Source organism: Nyctibius grandis, chromosome 28, assembly GCF_013368605.1.
Source record: "Nyctibius grandis isolate bNycGra1 chromosome 28, bNycGra1.pri, whole genome shotgun sequence".
NCBI lineage: Eukaryota > Metazoa > Chordata > Aves > Nyctibiiformes > Nyctibiidae > Nyctibius > Nyctibius grandis.
In genome coordinates this window covers 703,311-727,414 of record NC_090685.1, presented here as the reverse complement: position 1 = coordinate 727,414, position 24,104 = coordinate 703,311, and the positions used below count along the sequence as shown (strand labels likewise).

Below are 24,104 nucleotides of genomic sequence, written 5' to 3'. Positions count from 1 at the left end.
TGCACAAGTAATTCCATATGTACTGCGAATTGCAAAGGGAAATGCATTGCAAGCTTTGCTCTCAATGCCTTTTTTTTCCTTTCTAGCCTCCCAGCCGAGAGACTGAAGGTGCTGGCCTGCCTGAACAACCTGCGACAGCAGCACGTCGACGTGATGAAGGTAGCCCCAGCGCCGCGTCGGGAGGACACCGCTGCCAGGGCCTCGCCGGCGCTGTCTCGCTCCCCCAATCTCTGCCTCCCCTCCTTTTGCCTTGGTGGTGCCAGCTGGTGCTGCGGTGGTGGCTTTTCTTTGCAGAGCAGCAAACTCCAAGCCCTTTTCCTTGATAGTGGGTAGTCTTTGAAAAACCACGTTAACCAGAAGAATTGTTCAAATTGTCAGCTGAGAGCTTGATGTGGGCACCTGGCGGTTGTGAGAGACTGAATGAGCAGATGAGCTGCTTGACATGTGTTGAGAAGCTCCTTTTCACAGAGCCTCCCCTTGGTTTTTTATTAGTTTAGCCCCAGGCCTGGGTTAACAGACTCCACCTCACTTCCACTGTTTGCGTGTCCAGCAGTTTCTCCCGGTGGTGTGTGTTGGTTTAAGTCGGGCCAGGGCTGCATGCATTCCTTAGGAGTCTGCACATCTGCTAGAGCCCTGTCAGCTCAGCTGACACAGGGAAACCTTATTTGCCTCAGTATTTTACCAAGATATGTGTGTGATGAAATGGCTTTATTTGCTATTTTGAGGCAAGGATTAAATGCATGTGTTTATCTTCTCTAGTAAGTGACTGTAGTTACTCAGATGTCTCTTAAAATGAGTGCTTAGGGATGATTATCTTGGGTTTTGCATTTCGTTTTATGAAAAAGGTAAGAATCATAATTTCCCCTCTGCACAGTTTAACTTCATTTTGAAAAACATGTTCAATGTCAGACCAAACGCTTCTTATTGGATATCTCAGACACGGATTGCAGTGTCCTGCTTTAACTGCAATAGCAGATTAATAAGGACAGTGGTTTTCTGAAGTGTTAAGTTTTGGAATTACACAGGTGCAGATAACATTTTTAGAGATTTTTAGTTTAATTCACTTGCCCTCTGAAATATACAGCTTTGTCTTCTTTGATGCCATGCTTAAGTAGTTCTCCAAGATAAATCTTGATAGAGGGTAGGCAGGATATGGCTTTTTACAGGAGAAACCAAAACAGTCGCCCTCTCCCACCAAATACCTGACCGTTCCTAGATATCCTTTACCTCAGTGCCTGTTTCTTTTCAAAGTCGAATTTTAAATGTTAATTACACCATTGTTTGGCTTTTGTAGGTTTTTAATGATCCAATTCATGGGCACATTGAAATACATCCCCTTCTGGTTCGTATCATCGACACACCTCAGTTTCAGCGCCTCAGATACATTAAGCAGCTGGGTGGCACTTACTTTGTTTTTCCAGGAGCCTCTCACAACCGCTTTGAACACTCTATAGGGTAAGGTGGTGCCTTGCACGCACATCTCTTGCATGTGGATTTCCCCGAGTTTGGTTGCACTAAGGTGGCGTGCCAGCCAAGGGGCATCGCTGTCTTTGAGCATTGGTGAAAACTGCTGTGGTGGCATTTCTGTCTCACAAATCTTCCTGGATATCCTGTGTGATTATGGGCTGTTCCCTTGAACTTTGTTTAATAACAACAGATAAAGAAACCTACAAGACGGATCAAGGGTAGATTTCCTTCCCCACCCCTTCTTCTTCTAAGAATGATGTTAATTAAAAACTCTGAGTGCTTTATTATCTCCCTGGTCAAAATCTGAGTTTTAAAGCATAAACCTGGGAAGAGTTCTGGGGCTGCTATAAATGACTTGCCAGACAGTTGTAATCCCCTTATATTGTCCAGCACAGCTAAACCCCATTTTATCTGTAATGTTTTATTTGTAGTTGTGTGTGCTCTACACAATTGATGGCAACTTGTCGGGCTGTTAGCTGTAACAGGAGTTAAACAGGTGATGGATTCCCAGAGTGTTGCTAGGTCATTCACACTCCACAGAGAAGCTGATAAATGACAAACTTAAGCTTGTTTTAAAGGTATATCCCAAGGTGCAGCGAAATTAAACTAGTCAGTGGTTTTTATTTGGGTGATCTGGCCAGCCTAAAGTTGTGTTTGTTAGTGCTGAAATATTGTGGAGTAAGTCTGGCTTCTGCCCTGGCTCTGTGACGCTAACGAGATGCAAATGGCTATTGCAAAAGGGTCAAATCAGTGAGGCAAGCTGGAATTGATTGCAACCTGAAAAGACAAAAATGTGAGAGAGAGAAACAAGGCGTTCACAACAGGAGTCTGAAAACTCCAGTGGTATCAAGAACCTTTTCTTTTAAACAGTTCAATTAGTCTACACAGTTCAACTTAGGGCAGTTGTTCTCAACTTGCCTATAATTCTGAAGGTTTCTCCAGTGTTAAAATAGAAGTGAGCTTTGTGTGCTTATTGGCCTAGTAAAACGCCACCAAACAGTAAAATTTGGTCTGATAAAAGATACTACCTCCTCATATAAAATCTTGTCTTGCTTTATGATATTCTGCAAGGGAGACTGTTGAGGCAAGTAGCAAAGGAAGCTGGTGTAGAGCTTGTCAGTAGTTTATAGGAGTGTGTGCTGGGTGTTCGTTCCTGCTGATTTCGTATCATGAGAACAGAGGGTCCCATTCAGTGAAATTAAATCAAATGAATGAAGGGAAGAGAAATAATTGTTAAAATAGCAATTTGAAAGAAGAACAAAATGCTTTGGTGACTGTTGGGGACCTTTGCAGTTGCACTGACTGGAGGTCAAGGGACGATGTGTAAGCTGTGGTGCTTCAAGATACACACTGTCAGTAACGCACTGCTCTTCGCTTACATGGTTACTCCATGGTTGTGCATTATGAAATACTGCAGGATGCTGTTGTCTCCATGTTTTGGGCATCCTATCTCGTGCTTTTTTGCTTTCAGATGTGTTACTGATGACTAAAACTCTACTACAGGAAATAGTTTGTGATTCTTTTGCAGGTCAGGGTTTGGGTATTTGTTGTGTGCTACCACCCAGACAAGGGCTGTGGCTTAATGGAGCAAAATAGAAGAGGTGGACTGCTCTTTTTCTGTTCAGCCTGAAACACTACTATATTCACTTTCTTTTTTATTTTTTCTGCAACAGGGTGGGCTACCTAGCAGGATGTCTGGTTCGTGCACTGAAGGAGAGACAACCAGAACTCGATATAACCCAGCGAGATATCCTCTGTGTAGAAATTGCTGGGCTTTGCCACGATTTGGGTAAGCAACACTTGAGGTGGATGAAAAGCTGGCTGCAAGACCAGAACGTGAGAGCTGTTTGGGGCTGCTTGGTGTGTGGCAGAATGTCGAGACAGGATTTGGCTGTTCCTGTTTGGTCCGGAGTACCTCTGCGGAGGCAACTCCACTTGGTGAATTTGTAGCCACTCTTAGCCGGTTTTTTGTCTTGTTGCCATTCGGTGATTAGAGTTCTGCCCTCAGTGGATGAAGCATCCGCTTCCTTCTGTGATGTCCTTGGGTCTCTTAAAACACTCTTGGAGAAAGTGGCCCTTTCAAAAGTGATTATTTTATAACTACTTATTTTCTTCAGGGGTGGCACAGAGTGATGAATGTTCTCAGTGTTACTGCAGTCCTTGCCTGGGGTGTAGGTGATGGAACTGGCTGTGTTAAGTGCAGTAGTACTAAAGGTGTCTTAGGAAAGTGCACTCGCTATAGCTGAATCTTCCTCATAGATGATGTCAAGATCAAGTCAAATACAGGAGAATCCAGATCCTTAGCTTGCTCAAAATATTTTTACTGACAGCCATGTCCCAGATTAAAGCTGTGTAATCTTTATTTTTAAGGTCATGGGCCATTTTCGCACATGTTTGATGGAAGATTTGTTCCACTCACTCGTCCAGATTTGAAGTGGAAGGTAGGCTTTTTGCTGTTAAAGCAAAAATAGAAAACTGAAATTTTTAAAGGGAGAATAATTCATCTTTTAAGACTGCCAGTGCTTGTGAGATTATAGTGGTCATCTAGCCTTTTCTTACTGCATCATTTTAATGGCATAATTAAAACCCAGAATGTTGTCTTCTAATCTTGTGATGATTTCCCTGTTGTTCTCTTTAACTGTTTGTTTGGGGAACATCAGCCCCCTCAGCATGGCTGTGAGCAGATGCAGCCTTACTAGCAAAGCAGAGCGAGATGTGGGGAGAAGTAAGTGAGGGCAGATGTTTGTCACCAGCATCTCTTCCCTGAAAGCACAAACGCTCTTGAACTTGTGTACTTTCATGAGGTCTGTTTGTGTACACATGTCCTCTTCCTGTAGATCTCACGCTGGGTGACACAGAGGAGAAGTGAAATGTCTTGGTCTTGTCACTGCCTGTAGTGTGACTCTGAAGAGGCAGAATTCGTTAGGATGGCACTGATCATTTTAAGCCAGCATCGTATTGCGAGCTTTCTTCAGAATGTATTTGAGAGGTGCAAAGTACCACCTGGGAGCTTCCTTTGCAGTTTAAGACTTTAGATCAAGGCCAGGATATTTAACACAGTGTTTAGAATTCAAACTTGGAGAAACTTTGAACAGAGTTTCAAGGGTTGGTTGTTGTGAATGAAATGTAATGCAGTCCTTTCAGGCCTCTCGTTGCTTATATCAGCTGAGTAAACTTGTTAATCTTCTGCATAGTGGAATTGGTTATTTTGCCTTTTAGCATTGTAACTGTCTTACTGCTGCTTGTTATACAAAATGAACAGCTCTCTGCTGTAGAGTGTGTTTCTGGACTCTGTAGGCCAGGTGCTTTCCTGTTTGGTTAGACACAAAATTAATAGAAAAATCACCCAAGTGCTGCACTTCCACACCACCATGCCCAGGTGCCCTGCTGGACAGTGCTGCTGGGTTAGGAGAAGGCTGTGACACTGCAGGAAAGATGCTTAAACTTTGTAATGCAACATTTAGGTGTGTTTTTCACAGCATGAAACTGCTTCTGTTGAAATGTTTGAGCACCTGATCACTTCCAATAAACTAGAAGAAGTCATGAAGTCCTATGGTCTTGTCCTGGAAGAAGATATGAACTTCATCAAGGAACAAATAGGAGGGCCGATAGATGAAACTGCTTGTGAGAAATCGGTGAGTCGGTGTACTGCTCCTCTGGTTATCCCAATAAATGTCTTCAATTTTACTGAAAGAGTAGATAATTTTTGCTTCTGCTATTTTTTATTATTTATTTTTAGCCCCACAAAATTCTGAGAATCCTGGCACAAGAGATGCTAGAGGAGTGTAGTGGTTATCTTTTACAGTGCTAGCAGGAGGTGGTGGCTTCACCACGTTATGTGCTTACATCTTCCTGAGAAGTCCTTACCTCAAAGGTCAGAGGAATGCTTAAGAATGTTACTTGTATTTAGTGAACCTAATTCACTCTAACTAGACTGGTAGAACTAAATTTTTAATGGAAACCTTAAATGACCAATTGAGGCAAACAGCCTTTTTACTGGATGCCTGAAGGCAGTGGTGATGGGAGGTTGTATTTTTGGGTGGCTGTATGAAGAAAATGTGGAGAGAGTTTAGGGTAACAAGCTGATAATGGATAACAAAACTGAGAACTGGCAGAGATAAGGCAATGAGCAATGCAAAGCGTGGCCCAAGTGCCAGAGCCACGTCAGCTCTGATGACAGTAGCAAAATGCTTGTATTTATTGCACTAACAAACAGAGAGGCAGGGATAAGACTTGAAGAAATGTGTTGCCTCAAGCAAGGAAGAAGAGATCATGATTATTAATCCTTGCAACTCTAAGAATTGAGTCCTCTCTCCTCACTTTACAGCTCTTGTCATCTCTTCAAGGACACCCTTCAGTTGCTACCAGAATTAGGACCGCCTCAGTGGGAGTTCTGTCATGACAATCTGGTCCTAATCAGAATTTGTATGTTGTACCAAACAAATCACCCACAAATGTTAGCACTTGCCCATTATTTTCTGCTGTAGTAGTGTGTAGTTCTATGTTAAAGAAAATTGGCAGAGTGCGGGTCTCTGGGTTTGCTGATTCTTTATTGAAGCAACTCAGAGTTGGACCCACCACCGCAGTGAATGGTACCTGACTCAAATTCACTATCGGTTTATATAGAAACTAATAAGCAATTACATCAGAAACTTCTCACGAGCTTCTGTTAAAAATCCACTATTTCAATTCCTCTTTCTTCCTTCGTCAAGAGTCCACAAAAGTCCATTCTTTTCCATTGCTCAGCTGATCTTTATGTTCTGTTTCCACTTCGTCTCTGGTCGACACCCCCCCATCCTTAATGTTCCTGCTGTGATCAGCGTCCCGTCTTGGTCCGGGTTGACCAGAGTCTGGTTCCCGCTGCCAGCGTCTCCTAAACATTAACCTAAACAACTAAAGTTTATTTAGAACCTTATCTCTATTAATCTTTATTTCTAAGTGTTCTGTATTCTTTCAAGGTAAAGAAAAGGTTAACCATACATCCCCTCTACTAAAATCATCAGAAATTTAATATTTCTAGGCCTACTCCTGCTAGCTACTCATTAACCTCTGACTGATGATTTGTTCAGTCGTGGGTCAGGATTATACAGAGGGGCTCTGAGAACATTATTCGTGGGGTATGAAACCCACCTGTGTTTATTCAGGTAGACTTATATTAATTCTTCTATTCTTCATTCTATTTTATCTCTATTGATTCTTATTTTCTTAACTCATGAGAAGTTCTACAACAATTATGTGAAAATTTCTACAATTCCCTCCTTCTGTTTTCATTGCATCCCTGCAATCATTTCTATCTCCACGATGTTCCTATTCTTGAAGCAAGAGAAGAGAAACATCTTATACAGCATTGTCCTAACACTAGTATAATCACAAGGATAATAATTATAAACAAGACAATTACAATCAGCTTCTTTATCCTTAAGGCTAAGTCTGGGAACCAAGATGTGAGCCAAGAGAGGGTTTCAGTAGAACCTCACGAGGTGTTGTCCTTTTCTACCTTTTGTATCATAGAACTCACTTCCCAAATTTTGTGCACATCTGTGAGCAGTTCTCCAGATCAGTCTGTGTACATACAGCAACTGATACTTAAAACTGTACACACTCCTCCTTGAGAGGCTAAGAGCATATCTAGAGCCGTTCTGTTTGGAATTGTAATTTTAGAGAGCTCTGCAATTTCCTATTGCAATGCCAGAAATCCACGCATTGAGGCACTGGCTAATTTTTCTATCGTCTCCCCAGATATATTTATTATTGTTTTTTCCCAAATTGATAAATAATTCCTCTGGGCTCAATCTTTGGATAGCTAGACGTAAAAATGAGTTCCCCAGTCTTAATTGCTGCAAAGAAGCCTGCAGATTGCCAAGAACAATTATTCTAAAGCACACGAGAGGCATTGGTATTGGAATCTTGGTAACGAATAGCAAATTTTACACAAGGTGAAACAGCAACATCTACAGATGGAAGAAAAAGGAACAAACTACAATATTTCATTCTTCCTCGGGTTCTACCATGTACTCTAGCACTCTCATGACAAACATAGGGAACTTAGCATAATGAAATGCAGTCTGAGATCTTATAGGAAGGGGATATTCATTTATAAAGTCTGCAAGTTTATTTTTCCCCACTCGCCATATTTGCACACAGATCTTGCTGCCTGCCCCGTCCGTTGATCCTGTGCCGGGTTCTTACCCCATGTCTGTTTTCCCCTGTTTGGATTCTGTGCCTGTTTTTCAGCAGGGTAACAGGAAAGGCAGTGTCATACACGAGAGGTGGCATCCTTCTTGCCACCCCCCCGGTGTTAGGCTGCAGGATCTTCCCCTGGCAGGCACTGGTGCTGTGGTGGTCTTACCAGAGTAGGGGCTGCTCTGCTGGCGAGGCCTCTGTGCCCTGATGCTGTCACGTTGCAGGTGGCCTGGTCCCGACGGGAACAACGGGTTGTTTGTGTTCAGCATAACCGGTGGCCTGAACACTGTCTCGGTAGCAGAGCTCTTTGTGGTCAGCACAGGATATTTTTATCTAGGATGTGCTCTCTTCCCGCTGCTTACACGTCTTTCCATTCTTATTCATGTAAATTTTAATATTTCTGTAAAGCAGATACCATGAAAACCATTTATCTGTTTGCATACAATATTTCCTGCCTTCAGAATATCAAGGCCGCTTTATGGCAGTTTTTGTTTAGCTGAAGAATCATTAAATTTTCAAGAAAATAATGTTTATGTGCAGCTCATGTCTTATTATTTTGGCGTTGATTTCCTGTTCGTGTCATGGCTGAATTATCCCTTGTGGGTTAGGAGTTTAAGTAGCTGGCTGTTGAAACAATTGCTGTTTAAAACCTCTAAATAATTGTTTTAAAACTCTGTTCTATAAAGTTGTATAGCTGATTGCAGAAGACTGCAAGAGAGTAACGTGTTTGTGGGTTTGACTAATTTCCTGCAGATTAGATTCCAACCTTTTCCCCATTTTGTTGCTGTGCTTTTTTCTTTTTTTGGCATTTCAAAGCTACAGGCTTTGCCTTAGTAGAATGGGAAATGGAACACTCGTGCACATGGTTTTTGTTCCTCCTGGTGTTCTGGGAAGTCAGCTGCTTCAGCCCTAGTTCTGGATTTCTAATACCCAGCAGCTTCTGAAAGCTCTTTTACTGTCTTTGTGTTCTTTGCTACCTCAGTGTTGGATGTTTATCACAGGCAAAATCAAAGTGTATTCCCCACAAACTGTGCTGATGTTGTTTGCACACTTCAATTTCTTATTGTTTCTGATTTTTTTTTTTTCTCGGTTTCTTGTTAGTGGCCCTACCATGGTCGACCAAAGGAGAAAAGTTTCCTATACGAGATAGTAGCTAACAAAAAAAATGGCATTGATGTTGACAAATGGGATTATTTTGCAAGGTACAAATCTTATGGTTTTTATTTTTATTATGAAGTCCTACTGAAATGATGCTACTATATGTACAAATACGATCTTCTTGTTAAACACTCTCTGTGGAATCTTTTTAGGGACTGCCATCACCTCGGAATCCAGAATAATTTTGATTACAAGCGATTACTTAAATTCACTCGGGTCTGTGAAGTAGAAAACCAGAAGCATATCTGTACCCGTGACAAGGTAAGCAGCGTGTGTGGGAGCCGAGGGACCGCACAGCAGTGAAACGTGCACGAGGTGTAGCAGCACCCTGAGAACACGGCAAAGCCTGCCCCGGGCAGCGTGTACTGCTGCGCTCGGGGCTGCAGGGGGATGCTGGGGTTGCCTGCAGGATGCGTTTTTAGCCCAAGAGAGGAAGAAGTAGTTGCTGCTCTGAGAGCAGTTCTCAGAAGCAGCTGGTTTGAGGAAGGGAGGGACAGAGCAAGCCCCTGTTTGAAAGGGCTTGTGGCGGGTCCTTCCAGTGGAGACTCTGCAAACCATCAGCTGTGTGTGGTCCTGCTCCAACCTTCTGAGCAAGAGGTGAACATGGCTTTGGTGAGGGGCTGCTAAAGGAGCCAGAGGTCCTCTTCTCTGCCCAGGCTGTCCGGGGTAGCTCTCAGGTCTCTGCTCTCCCACAGTGGCCTGAGTGCGTTTCAAAATTTGTAAATTGTGAAAAATAACCGTTCTGCTCTATGCAACGAATGGAAGGAGACAACTTATTTGATTCCTCGCTTGTTTTAGTTTTCCAATTGAGACAATGTCAGAAGTAAAAGATGATTGGGTTTTTTTGATTCAGGAAGTTGGAAATTTGTATGATATGTTCCACACACGGAATTGGCTGCACCGGCGAGCATACCAGCATAAGATTGGCAACATCATTGAAATAATGCAAGTATTATACTTTCCTTTTCTTGCATACCATTTATTTTGAAATTTGTGAAACTGTGTATCTGTTTGGAATGTTCAGATAATCAATAAGATGTGACATACAATCAAAGCCACTGGGCTGTGTAACCCCAATTCTTGTGGCAAGGCCCAGTGCTTACAGTATCATAGAGGCTGTGATGACAAAAAAAAAAAAAGGGGAGGACAACATCATCCTTCCACATGAAATTCAACTGGAGGAAACTTAAACCCTGAGGAAGCAGAGGACCAGGGTGTGCTTATGCTGTTTTAACTGCTCCCAGCTGAAGTCAAATCTTTATCTACAAGTTGGAGACCACGTAGCTCAAACTGGCTGGTTAATAGAGCAAGGTTACTAACAGAGTAAAGTAATGAGCAAGCTTCCTGTAGCTCAGCTGAGGCCTGACTTTGTGTTCATGTAATGTCACAGCCGGAATTGTTCAGGACCGACTCAGCTGGCTACCTGCGTTTGTACCTCTCTTGGTGGTGTCTGTAGAAGCTTCCTGATAGCATTATTCTTTTTACTTGTCTTGAAAAGCAGAAATATTAGTATCCCCAAATGTTTTTTTCATTAGGATCTTGACTACTGAGTAACCATCTGCTGAGTTTGGAAAAAAGGAACGCAGAGGATTACACAGTACAAGAGTGATTTGTGACTGCTTTCATTTCATAAACTTCAGCTCCTGGTTTAGTGATCCTCTAAAACTCAGACTAAAAATGCTAAGGTTTGAGAGTACCTACGTGTGAGGAGTAATACAGCCAAGAAATTTAGTTCTTGGCTTACCATAATTACAGCAGCCTATCCAAATGAGCATGCGAGCTGGATATGACGACAAGAGGTACAGGGAACTCTGGAAGAACTTCATCTTTAGAACATGAGTTTTTCCCACCTGAGAATACCCCATGTTCATGATGCTTTAGCTTTACAACGCCTTGTATTCTCTCAGTTAACTCCTGGAGCAATGAGTCTGTAAAAGGATACGGTCATCTGTGAGGCAGCCTCATTGCAGCTGAGTGACCATGTCACTGTCTTGCAGGGTTCTGCAATCATCTAAGCGATGTTAAGCTCGTAATCTGAAGCGGAACAAAGTGGACTTGCTCCTTCATTGAAAGAAGGTGAAGGTCTGGTCTGAACCTGTTTTCAGGAAAGGGAAAGACTCTGAAATGTGCAATGGCAGCATGGAGAAAGGACACATCGCAGTGCGATCAGGGTCTGCTGTGTGCTTGGGATGCAGTTTCATCTATTGTCTTCTATTTATAACACACTAATGCATTTCTTTTTTGACTCTTGAGCAATAAGGTGTTTCAAAATGATGCTTTCCTGAAGTCTTAATTTCGTCTCAAACTAGGATTACAGAAGCCTTTCAAAAAGCAGACAAGTTTTTAAAAATAGAAGGCTCTGGAGGAAAACTGTACCAGATTTCTACAGCAATGGAGGACATGGAAGCCTACACTAAGCTAACTGGTATGAGTTAATTTTTTTTTTTTAAGTAAAAGAACATTAATACCTGTTAAAATGCTATTTTTACAGCTGGGTCCTTGCCCATGACTAGAACTCTCAGGTACTGCTTTTGTGCACAGATGTGGGGCAGACCTGAACCATCCAATCTCTGTGCTCTCATATCTTTCTAGGAGAGCAAGACCTTCTAGTTTAAGTTACTTTTATGTTGAGAGAGAGAGAAGCACCAACTTCTTATGTTCCAAACACATTCAAATTCAGATTACTGCAAGCAGCACTGTCAGGAGGGTCCTGCCTGTGCCCTGAGTTTGTTGCACTTGTCACAGGTGGGATGTAAGTCAACTCTAAGCAATACTACATGTAGCTACATCAGGTAGAGACATACTGTGTGTGTGTTGTAGTGTGAAACTAACCCTAAGGCATATTTCAAAAAACTCTGATGGGGTCTGATTTGGTTTGCTTGAGACACTGCTACCCTGCTTGCAAATATAACAGAAGAAAACAGAATATATGAACAACTTCGTTTATGGCTGAAAGTTTCTGGTTCCTCAGATAAGAGCTTGTGAGAATGGTTCTCATAGGGTAAGTACATGGAGCAGCAGCCTGCTTGAAGACATGCAGGGGAACTCCAGCGTGATTACGGAGTGAAGCAAACGAGCTGAGACTTGTGGTGTTTTCCCGGAAGATTAGTCTGACTGCTGGCAGCCACGTGTCAAGTGGCTCAGTGCTGTGAAGAGGAAACAGAAATTACTGAATTCACGGAAACTGTCTTGAGTTGTGGTGCATCCTCTGTTACATAGTTCCATGGCTTCGTCTCTCACAGCCACGTGCAGCCTGACCAGGGACCTGCTGCATTGAGCAGGTGAAGGTGCCGCACAGAGTGCTGAGATGAGGAGCTGCCTGGCCCCTCTGACACTGCATGCCTCTGCCCCAGGGCAGGAGAAGGGGCTGGCTTTGTGGGGCAGTAGCTGTTGGAGGGCATGAATTGCTGTGTTGGGCCATGGAAGGCTGGGCAGGAAGGCAAGAACTGAGACTAAGTTCTTAATGGGCCAGCATCTGTTCCCTGGGGGCTCTCTGGTCTGTAAGATCAGCCGTGCTAGCAAGTGAGCACCAGAGTCCTGTTGTAACTGCCCACTGACCTGCAGTACCTGGTGAGGAGCACTGCTCAGGGCAAGGAGACCAGGACTGTCCCCTGCCTCTTACAGTCTGCCACAGCAAGGAGCTGCTTGCGGGGGCTGTCCTGTTCAACAAGGAGAGTTTAAGAGCAAGGAGAATGATGTGAGGAATATACCAACATCAGATGTAACGGTGGATGATGAAGGACAAGTATGTTCTTCTCTTAAACCAAGGCACTTCCTTTGCTGCATGCAGTGGTTGCAACCTGGGGGCTTCTGAGAGGCCAATAGGGCTTATCAATAGTCTGTGATGGGTGATGCTTCTGTGAAACTGTCCAGTTGCCTCTTGGATCTTTGCAAATGGTAAACCTCTGTGAGGTTCTGCAGCAGAAGGTTCCCTAGCTTTCTTCCACAATGGGTGAAGAACTACTGTGAGTTTTTAATTTGTTGCTTCCTGATTTGACAGCAAATCCTAGTTTTAGTAAAGGATGAGACAGCAAACCGTTCCTTGTCACTACTGCTTTTGCACAATGGATGTGTTCATGGGCTTCTTTTCCCCTGTATTATCCCTTCTCTCGATCTAAAGAAGCCTAGTCTGTTGTTCCTTATGGAGAAGTTCCTGACTCTGATCAACCTTGTCCATAAAAGCAGCCATCAGTTAGAGGTGTTTTGGCCCGTGGCTCATTGCTTGCTTCTGGAGTGCGCTGGGAGCTTCTTAAGCCAGTTGCCGTCGTAGGCAGGTTGTGACAGAGCTGTGCTTGCAGCACACGTCGAAGCTGCCCAGGTATTTCTGGGGAATGCGAAGGGACGTGGAGTGCAGCTGTGCTGGTTGTGGCAGGCGAGCAGCATCCTGACAGCAGTCTCTTTAGGACAGCCGAAAATAACCTCTCTGCTCCCAAGCCACATCAAAGGAAACCTGTGTCTTGCTGCTCATATTGATGGTGGGAAACACAATGTGTACTTCACTGTCATGTGCAGACAGGAAGGGGGGGCTTTGCTAGCATCCAGAATCTGAGAAATTCTGAAGGTTTAACGGAAGGACTTTATTCTTTTACAAGATGGTGGAGTACCCTTGTCCCTGAGCCAGTTAGTGCTGGGGTTTAGGGTATCCTGCTGACCAAGAGTGGCTAAATAAGAGGAGGAAGCAGCTAGGAAGGAGCTAGTTTTTCTGTCAAGAACTGTTATTAATCATAGATATTTCTACAACAACTGTTATGAATCTGCTCATAATCAAGATGATATTGTAAGCGACTTCTCAGATGTCAGACTTGGTATGTTCAGTCGTTCTCTGAAGGTGAGTATCTTTCCTGAACCACCAGTTTTTCTTGTTGCTTTAACCTTCGTCCCTATACGTGCATTTTGCTGTGACACTGGATTTTGACATACTTACCAAAAATCAATGCAACTTTGGCAGATAACATCTACCTGGAAATTCTGCACTCAAGTTGTCCAGAACTGAAGGAGGCACGAGAAATTCTACATAAAATAGAACGGCGTGAATTATACAAGTTTTTAGGAGAGACTCAACCTGAAACAATGAGGGAAGTTGTGAAGGTAATGCCCATTGCTGGAAGATTCTGAATTCTGTCCCTGTAAAAATGTTTTCTGAGTTGCTGATGATCTTTTTTTTTTTTTTTCTCTTATCTCTGTGTGGGTTTTGGTTGGTTTGGTGGTTTTTTTTTTTTTTGCTTAACTGCTATGCCAAAAATGGCATCAAAAGTTCTCCTCCTATCTTTATGTAGCTGAGCCATGAAACATATTATAGGAAACTGGGAAGAGTTTTATCTACAGACAGCCAGAAGAATGGCAAGAGGTGGAAATTCAGAAGTTGATTATTGCAGAAGTATTTCCAGAGAAAGCTTTTCTGAAAAACACAAAATGGCATAGAAAGCTGTTATAGTCGAGTGATTGAGAAGGTTAGAATCCTAGAATGGCTTCGGTTGGAAGGGACCTTAAAGATCACCTAGTTCCAGTCCCCCTGGATCACTGTTGGTGCCATAATTACATCTAGCCAATGCTTTGCAGCTTCTGATGCTCAGCTGAGGGACTGGGGCAGAATTTTTCCTCCTGTGGTGCAGGAGTTGCCTGGTGCAGGAGTGCTGGAGGCTCAGCTGCCCCTGAAGTGCTGGAGGTGAGCAGTGGCTAGACAAGACATAGCTGTGTCTGTTCTGCTCCTTAAAGAGACCACGGTGTCGTTATGCTTAGAGTCACAGAATGGTTTGGGTTGGAGGGGTCCAACCCCACAGCAGTGAGCAGGGACCTCTTCCACGTTACTGAAAGCCCTGTCCCGTTTTGTGATCCTCAAGCTGGCCAGAGCCAGGAGAACATCCCAAATAGCTAAAGAGTTCTTAAATTCAAAGCTAAGTTTCCAGTTAATGCAAACTGGAAGAGGTAACTTAAAACAAAGCAAGCAAACAACAACAAAAGATAAAGCATCCAAACGTTCTGGTACAGAACAGCGACAGAGCAGCCTATAAGCAGGCTGCCTCCTGCCAGTTGCGTCCTCGCAATTCTCTCTAGGTTTGCTCTCAGTCTAAACCTTTCCTTGGCTTCTTGAGTCGCAACAAACCACCCACATGCCTCAGCTTGGCAGTGTGTGTTATTCCCTGCTCTTCCTAGCAGTCTCCCCATCTTTGCAGTGGACAAATCAGCAGCAAGAACAATGCTGCCAGCTGAATTCCTTCCCTTCTGGACCTGTCTCCTGGCTGCTCTGTGCTGCACTCAGAGGTTTTCTCCTAGCAGTCTCAAGTTGCTCCCAGGAGATCTTGCTTCATCCAGTTTTGCATCTTCCCCAGACTGTAGCAGCCCTGGAGACAGGTGAACAGCAACCTTCCCTCTCCTGCCTAGCCACAGCCTTTTAATGAGAACTTAGACATTTCCCTGAACTCTCCATCACGCCGTGCTCCTCTGCTTGGCTTTGGCCTGGCTGTCAGCAGGGAGTGTTCTCTCAGGTCCAAAACCAGACAAAACCCCCTTGTGGGTTTCAGCTTTTGGAGTAGGTCACCATCCCCTCCAAAGCCTGCCTGGGAGGTTGCTGCTTCTGGGTTTGTTTTTTTTAGTGATCAGTGACATTACTGATCTTGTCTGTCTCTTGTGTTTTTCTTTTTTTTTACTATGGTTCAATGCAGAGGTATAAAAGCTTTATTAGAGGGTGAGATCCTGCAGCCCTTCATTTAAGAAAAAAAAAAAGTTCAGTAAAAATATTTTGTATTCAGGATTGGGGAACTTAATTGCAAAACATTTGTATTAGTAAAACAATTGCTTGAAGGTACTTATTTCCTGCCTTCGTGGAGACATCCTGGATGGATGCGCGCCCGCTCGCTCTCTCATCAGGTGTAAAACTCTTCCCCCCCCAGGCTGGGAGTATTTGGGTCTTCTCAATTATAGAAGCTTGTTTGGTTTCTAAAAATTGGTATAAAACTTATGGCTAAGGTATGCAAGGATTGAAACCACCAGGTTGCTGCAGGAAGGGTCTGTCAAGCTGTGAAGAAATGAAAGCTGTCGTTTAGTGACACATTCTGTCATGTGTTTTGTTGGTCTAGACCCGACAGTGCATAAATGTAACCTGAGTTACTGTCTCTTTTCAGAATAACAGCCTGGCGGAAAGCATTGCTAATTCCAAGCCAGAAAAGGATCCTCCAGACGTGGAGCTAAAGGCTGAAGATTTCATAATTGATGTAAATATCTCTCGGAGCGGGTTCAGAGTAAAAACTTCTCAATCAGAGAGGCCGTGTCTACCGTAGTGAAAATTGGAGATAACTTCAATGCATTTGCAAAGTGAAAAAACACAAGCACAGGGCTGCTTTATAAATGCTGTCCTGGCTGTTCAGGTCACGGCTCTGAGAGCAACGAGCCTCCCCCTTGGGAGGTTTGCAGTGGCTGGGAGGGCCTGGGGCAGAGGCTTCAGGCAGCTGCTCTGGGCTGTGCTCTGGGCACTTCTGCTCCCAGTGACAAGTGTGTTCTCCCGTGACTGTCCTCGCTCTGAAAAGGAGCAGTGGGGAAGCCTTTGGGGTTTAGCGCATGGGTGTTAAAGTCACTGCTGCTGTGGGTTATGAAGGCAAGTCAACTGTGGGCCCCGGTGGGAGGATAAGAGGCACGGTGACTTCCAGGCTTCTGGTACTGCACGCCTGACGCGTGGCACTCCTGGGTTCGGGCTTCTGCATGAAGCACCTTGCTGCCACAGCTCAGCCTCCAGCCAGCGCCGGTGGGAAGGAGAGAGCCTGAGCAGTCTGCAAGTATCAAATAGCTTAATCCCTGTTCTTGGTTAATTCTGGGAAGAGCTGATGAATGGCTTTCCAGAGAGTGCATCCCAGATCACTTCTAGAGCTCCTTTGCATTGAAGAGTCACTTAAGGCTGGGTGGAATTGTAGCAGTTTACTTGGCTTTAAAGTAGTTGGCTGTGCTTTCCTTGGCCCACAAATTGAAGTCATGGGGAAGTGAGCTCCTCCCTGCTGACCACAAAACTGTTGGTGTACCAAGCAGATGTAAATAGTGTTGTCTAAACCTCACGTTTACAATTGTAAGCTCTACTGCTGCCTCAGCAGGCTGTGTGTTTCGGGGAGGCACAGGTGGCAAGGGACCAGCGCGCTTCCACTGTTTGAAACTGGAACGTTTCAGGGCACGACTGGGAGCTGGTTTGTGTAAATGTGAATATTCACCTGACAGCTTCAGAGCGAAAGGTGGTGGAAGAGAAGATATAAAATGCAAATACCAGATTGTTCTATTAAGTAATAATTTATTAATTACTGTTTGATTTGATTAGTGTCATTTACAGAAGTGTACGTGTATCCTTTTGCGTTTATTGTGAGAAAACTAAAGGCAAACATTAACAAGTGTCATTTTCTCTGTTTTGCATGCAAGGTTATCAATATGGATTATGGAATGAAAGAACAGAATCCCATTGACAAGGCTCTCTTCTATTGCAAGGCTGATCCTTCCAAGGCAGTCAAGATCAGTAAAGAACAGGTAGCCTTTTATTTTCCTCAGCTGGCTTCTGAAGGGTGTCTTCTTCACAGCTTGCAATGGAAGTGATTGCAGTCCTTCATGGTAGTTCTTGCAGGCGTTGGGGAGAGGTTGTGGAATCCATGTCCTTGCAGGTCTTCAGTGTGTGTGGCACTATGGCAATCTGGAGTCCTGTCAGCCTTTGCATATGAATAGTATTTAATTTGAATACATTGGGAGTCTTAGAAAAGTGCAGTTGATTTGGATAAAGCTCATGGATTGCAGTGGGATGGTTTTTTACTGCTTTCCATTTGTATTCAGATGAATAAATTGAAGTTCAGTGGACTCTAAATGCCAAGAAATACTAAAGCTTATTTCTTTTTTATTCCAAAGGTTTCAAAGTTTCTACCCATCACGTTTGCAGAGCAGGTTATCCGGGTTTATTGCAAAAGCCAGGATCCAGTTATTGTTTCAGCTGCAAAACAGTATTTCATTCAGTGGTGTATGGAGAAGGATTTCACCAAACCACAGGTAACAAATTCATGTGTTATTTTTCTTGTTCTTGGAGCTCTTCACCTTTGTCCATAACTTGCTCTCTCATTAAAAAACTTGGCATTTAGGCCTTGTCTTTGTGGCAGAGCCACTCCTCACTAACCTGGCTTCTGGTTTTATTGTGGCTCGCATCTGGGCGTGCTTTGGTTTCACGGAAATAGCCATGGATTTGCCTTGATGTAACTTATGTCATTTGAAAAGTCATGGTTTTCTAACAAAGTTAGTACCCACACAGACACTCACCAGTTCAATGCTGCAGGTTTCCTTACACAAAGGCTTAAAACAGCACTGAGAGATTAAAAGATCCAGGGAAGAGGTCAGATCCGTTCTGTTGCTTTCCTTCCTTTCCTTCCTTCATCACCAGCTGTTAAAATCACTCCTCCCCTGGGAAGTTCACAGTCTGTTTGCTCTGTGTTAGAGTGAAAACTATCTGTGGGAACAGGATTGCAAACCTCTGCTCTCTGGGCAACTAGTCGGTAGTCTGAGTGCTTGGGAGGCCTCATCTCTTCTGTGTCCCTTTCCTGTCAGCTCTCAGAACATACAAGTTTCCAGCTGCGAGGAAGGAAGAGGGTATGTTACAGCTCATGTGATGTTTTGTTTTGTGTTGGGAACAGCATCAGAGCTGCCCTGGCAAGTAAAATGGAGGCTCTAAAGCAGAACCCAAGTCCGTACATCTCTCTTTGCGTTCCTCCTGCCAAAGGTGGTGGAGAAGCCTGTAACAATTGTGGCTTAAACTGGTGATGTGTGATAAAACATGCCCACCACAGCCCCCTTGCAGGAAGGTGGGCGCCTTCATCTAAAAAATTTACTGTGTGCTGATACTTCCAGTATACCCATTGTTGCAGGGAAGCAGTTATGGTTGTATCAGGTAAGTTTTTCTCAGTAGAAAACGGTAGTGGAGCCCCTCCGCTTCGTGCATGGGCTGTCAAGTTTCTAGGCTGGCGGCATCAGGAGGTTTGATAGATGTGCTGGCGGATCTGCTGTTACATTTCTCCCCTAATGGCTGGCTTTTGCTTTTGTTTATCTGATAGTCATACCAGGGAAAGAAATAGCTTGCTTCAGTTCCATGCACTTTTTCAGATATTTTCCACTGTCTGGGATCAACACCAAAGTAAAATAAATGCTTATATTAAAATCTCCAAGTTGCTTAAGCAGGGCAGTGTGAACAGCTTGTCCTGTGAATTTTTTTCCTTTTCATTGAGTACGTTAATACCCCGACTTTGGTTTGCTAGAGACACCCACCAGTCTCATCGGGGGAGAGAGCTGCATCCTCGGAACTGAAGGGCCACCCCGTAGATGAGTGTTCTCAGTGCTGGAGCTGCAGCTGTAGGCATGAGCAACGTGTTCTAAGGCTCCTTCTTACGTCGTGCCTCTGGCATCTGCCTTTTGGGAGCGGTCAGTGGCAGAAGGGCTTTTCACAAATCACAGAATCACAGAATCAAACAGGTTGGAAGAGCCCTCTAGGATCATCGAGTCCAACCATTGCCCTGACACCACCATGTCAACTAGACCAGGGCACTAAGTGCCATGTCCAGGCTTTTCTTAAACCCCTCCAGAGATGGTGACTCCACCACCTCCCTGGGCAGCCCCTTCCAATGGCTAATGACCCTTGCTGAGAAGAAATGCTTCCTAATGTCCAACCTGAACCTCCCCTGGCCAAGCTTGAGGCTGTGTCCTCTTGTCCTATCGCTAGTTGCCTGGGAGAAGAGGCCGACTCCCACTGCGCTACACCCTCCCTTCAGGTAGTTGTAGACTGCACTGAGGTCACCTCTGAGCCTCCTCTTCTCCAGGCTAAACACCCCCAGCTCCCTCAGCCGTTCCTCATAGGTCAGACCCTCCAGACCCTTCACCAGCTTGGTCGCCCTCCTCTGCACTCGCTCCAACACCTCAACATCTCTCTTGAAGTGCGGGGCCCAGAACTGGACACAGGATTCAAGGTGCGGCCTCACCAGTGCCGAGTACAGAGGGACGATCACTTCCCCAGACCGGCTGGCTACACTATTCCTGATAGAGGCCAGGATGCCATTGGCCTTCTTGGCCACCTGGGCACACTGCTGGCTCATGTTTAGCCGGCTGTCGATTAGCATCGAGCAACAAGCTTTCTCTGCTTGTAGAGTATCGTTGTATCCTATAAGCATGTTCTTGTAGTTCAGGCGTATCCAGCCTGCAGGCCCTGGCCTGTTGTGGAACACAGCAACATGCATCTCACTGGCTTATTTCTAAGGTTAGAGAGCTCCGTGCTCTCCTCTGTGTTTGCTGGGCCTGAGCACCAGGTTAACGGGTGTATCTGAGCACCCTGCCTTGGGCCATACTGTGACATTAACAGGGTTCTGTACCTTCAGACAGCGAAGGGCACATCCAAGCACCTGCACCTGGCAGGTCGCAGCAGTTTTAAGGGAGGTACTGCGGGGAGTTCAGGGGAGATCCTTATAATAGTGTTTCCCATTCATATACCAGTGCCCAAAATACAGGCTGGCTGCTCTGCCTAGGTTTGGTGGGGATCATGTAGGAGGAGGTGAACTGCCAATGGCAAAGGCTGCTCAGGTGTGGGGGGATGTTTTTTTTCTCCCCACACGATGCCACCACTGACTGCAGCAGTTTCCATCTCTGGGACGCGCAGGCGTCAGCGCTGGTTGGTTTACAGTGCTCCAGGACCCTGCCTTTGTTTTTTCTGTTCAGTCTGATACTCGGCTGCTTTGCCCCTGCTTCAGGACAGAAAGCAAAAGGGAATGTTCTGTCATTGCTGTTTTCTGACTGTTAATAACAGGATGGTGACGTGGTTGCACCTCATCTAACTCCGATGAAGAAAAGCTGGAATAACACGAGAGGTGATGAACACAGGACAGCTTCAGAACCCAGCTGCAAACAAAGGCTGCCTTTTGATAAGTAACGCCTTTCCTGTGGCACTGTTCACTCTGCTTCTCCAGAAGATGAGGAAACCTGAGCAGCAACTCTTTTAAAAGCCACTTGGATGGACTGTAAGCATTTACAGAACAATGCAGAAATGCATTTTACGATACAGGATGTTTTAATGTAAGTACTTAAACAAAGTGCATGTTCCAAATGGACTTTTAAAAAATTAACAGCCTATTACAGCAGAGCAAACTCAATTCTCATTTAGTTTTGAATGTATTGGCACTGTGTAGCAAGAGCAACGTTAAAAATTGCAATTCATCATTATTACAAGTGCTGAAGACACGTTACTGTTCCTTCTGGTCCTGTTCCCCTCTCGAGATGATTGTGGTATAGCATGAGCTAGCAGGAAATCTCCCAGCTCAGGGGGTTTTTTGGGTTATTTTGGGTTTGGTTTTTTTTGCAGTACCTGAGGAAGAGAGGAGCGAGTATGCTTCTGACAATGTAGTGAGGTAATAGAACTATGAAATAACCATCTTCAAGAACAGCAAAATGAATTTCATTTAAAAAAATAAAAGGAGGGAAGAGGGGAACCTTTGTAATAACCAAAGATGACTTCTCTGGTATCCGCACAGCTGATGAAGGTGCAGCCTCTTGCTCTAAGTGTGACCACAGTTTTTATTGAAGTAACAATGCATCGCAGTGACATGCAGCCTTTTATTGTTTTATAGCGTATTTTTGATACATTGAATGTTATATTTTTACTGTTACACTGGACTGCAAAAGCTGCTCGGAACGTCCGTTGCTGGGTGCTGGCAGGGAAGCAGAGCTCCCCTGGGGCTGCCGGCGGGACGCTGCGCTGCCTCCGCTTCCTCGCGCCGCGCGCACCTTGTTTCTGCATCACACTGTACTGGGAGACGGGCTCTGCAGGGCTTCTGCGGGTCTGTATCCCTTCCTCGTTTCTCCTGGATCTCTGAGTGCTGTTCCTGTGTAATTTTTCTCTCCCTTGTAGAACTCTACGGGTTCTATAATTTTCCCCCTACTGGCAGTACAGATGTGAGTGTTGCCAAACGTCTGTCCGGTTGAAAAAGTGAGCGAGGAAGACCTTCCTCCTCTCATCTTTTACTCAGGTCTAAGAGGAAGGCTGCTTCCATTAAATAAAACTGAAAAGCTTGAAAAAGCCCACCCTCAAAACTAAAAATGCCAAGTGAAAGGTTCAGCAATGCTCAGAAATTGGAGTGAGCTTTGGATTTTTATATCTGAAATGGGGGAAGAGAAGTTCGGCGTTGGATGGTGACAGCCAAGCGTGGGGAACGAGGTTCCCTTCTGAACACTGGCACGGCCGGAGCTCCCTGCGAGAGCGGCGTAAGGCCCTGGGTGTCTGAGCACGTTTCCTTTGCCCTTTGTATCGTGGGAGGTGGTGGCTGTTGGGCAGAGGGAAGGAGGATAATCGTTCACGTCCTTACTCCGGTTTCACTGGGTGAAACCACCAGAAGTCGTTCTGTGCTCTGCTGCTTTCCTACGTGCCTGTGCTCGTGTGTCTGGAGGTGACGTGGTGCCGCCTCTGCTGTCCGTGCCGTGAGCAGGGTTTCAGCTGTAGCAGGTCACTGTCAGAGGGGTTGTGACCTCTTTAAAAGCTTCTAAAGAACTTATTACGCTCCAAGGAACAACATCATAGAGTGAAGGCATTTATCTCCCTTATCTGCATAAAATCAAGTATTGTTCCGAATAATGTCATTTTGTTCTTGTTGCTTGGGTTTCTTTTGAATCTGTTATAAAAGGTGCACTTTATACGTGGGAAGTATCTTTTGCTTATGTTTAAGCAAAAATTTGTACTTAATGTTTTAAGTTCCGAGAGCATTTCTTTTCCTCAAACATGTTAATCTGAGCCTCTCTGGACTATGAATAAATTTATAAACAATGATTTTACTGGTCTTTTAAGGAATTGCAATGTGTGAGCTTATTAAAAACTGCCTTACTGCACAGTTACAAACAGCCAGATGTATTTCGGAAGGACAAGCGCTGCCCTGTGGAGTGCAGATCTTCCAGCGTGAGGAGATGGTTTCTTCATTTGTGTTCACTCAAGTGCAGTTGAAGGGTAACTGCAGTGGGGCCGGCTCGGCTGTGAGGGACCATGGGGCTGGGGAGGGGAGGGGAGCTCACAGAGGTTGTGCCAAGGTGGAGGATCCAACCTCTCCTCGTGCCTTGTGGTGAAGCTGCAGCCACCCGGCCGTTGCCACGCCTGGGCGGAGCAGTCAGGCCGCTGACTTCAGTGTCCTCGTGGTGGCCAGGTTGGCTTCAGGCGCTGCTCCAACTATGGTGTAGGGGATGAAGGAAAAGCGGGGTCATGCTTGACCAACCTGGTCCCCTTCTGCGACGAAGCTGGTAGCTGAGGGGAGAGCAGTGGGTATTGTCTCCCTCACCAAGCTGTTGAAGCGGGGTCTGGGTGAGCAGACAGTGGGGCGGACTGAAAACTGGCTGATGGACTGGGCCCAGAGGGTGGGTGACCAGTGGCACACAGTCTAGTTGGAGGCTAGTGATGCACCCCAGGGGTCAATGCTGGGTCTGGTCTCCGTCGTCTTCATTACTGATCTGGGTGATGGGACAGGGTCCACCCTCAGATGTTTGCAGAGGTTTGTGCATGACACTGACGGAGACGAGTGGCTGATGCACCAGAGGGTTGGGCTGCCAGCCAGAGGGACCTCGTCAGGCTGGAGAAATGGGCCAACAGGGACCTCATAAAGTGCAACGAGCAGAATTGCAAAGTCCTGCCCCTGGGGGGAGGATCAGCCCCAGGCCCCAGGATGTGCTGGAAAGCAGCCTGGCAGGAGAGGCCCTGGGGTCCTGGTAAACACCAGGCTGACCATGAGCTGGCAACGTGCCCTTGCGACAAAGGTGGCCAGTGGTGGTGGCCTGATGGGCTGCATCAGGAGGAGTGTCACAGCAGATGGAGCAGGATGATCCTTCCCCTCTGCTCAGCACTGGTGAGGCCACCTTGGAGCGCTGGGTCCAGTGCACTGGGGGGCCGGTGGCTGTCACCTCCTTTGTGCCCAGCTGCCACCTGGGCCAGGCCCTGGTTGGCCAAGCGGGGAGCCCCAAGGCCGCGGGGGAGCCCGTGTTTCGGGACCAAGGGGCAGGTCCTGCCTGTGCTGCTCTTTGCAACGCGCCAGCTGCAACGGTTGTAGCAACTGCCAACACCTGTCTGGCAGACATGATGGCACTGCCCCTTCCTCGGGGGGGGACAGCCCAGGGTGACGTCCCGCAGCTGGGTGAGCTGGGACCCCTGGGCGAGCTGGGACCCCTGGGAGGGCTGAGGCTGGGCGGGGCTCAGTGGCTGCAGGAGGGGTGAACCCCCAGCCGAGGCACCCCCTGCCTCAGGCGCTGCTGGAGAAGCTCCTGCAGACCAGGGAGGGGCT

At 45.6% G+C, this 24,104-nt stretch overlaps 1 protein-coding gene across 2 annotated transcripts in view; it reads left to right on the top strand.

Annotated features, from left to right (window-relative positions):
- The window catches only part of SAMHD1 (SAM and HD domain containing deoxynucleoside triphosphate triphosphohydrolase 1), a 33,736-nt gene extending 11,124 nt beyond the window's left edge, over positions 1–22,612 (top strand). For both annotated transcript variants that reach the window (XM_068419659.1, XM_068419660.1), the window contains 14 exons: positions 87–159; positions 1,295–1,455; positions 3,141–3,256; positions 3,838–3,908; positions 4,947–5,102; positions 8,752–8,852; positions 8,961–9,069; positions 9,662–9,753; positions 11,118–11,233; positions 13,757–13,896; positions 15,930–16,019; positions 17,203–17,307; positions 17,677–17,814; positions 20,603–22,612. In XM_068419659.1, the coding sequence (XP_068275760.1) occupies positions 87–159; positions 1,295–1,455; positions 3,141–3,256; positions 3,838–3,908; positions 4,947–5,102; positions 8,752–8,852; positions 8,961–9,069; positions 9,662–9,753; positions 11,118–11,233; positions 13,757–13,896; positions 15,930–16,019; positions 17,203–17,307; positions 17,677–17,814; positions 20,603–20,725 (1,591 nt within the window). In that variant the 3' untranslated portion in view covers positions 20,726–22,612. The remainder of the gene's footprint in view (positions 1–86; positions 160–1,294; positions 1,456–3,140; positions 3,257–3,837; positions 3,909–4,946; positions 5,103–8,751; positions 8,853–8,960; positions 9,070–9,661; positions 9,754–11,117; positions 11,234–13,756; positions 13,897–15,929; positions 16,020–17,202; positions 17,308–17,676; positions 17,815–20,602) is intronic.
- Positions 22,613–24,104: the final 1,492 nt, after the last annotated feature.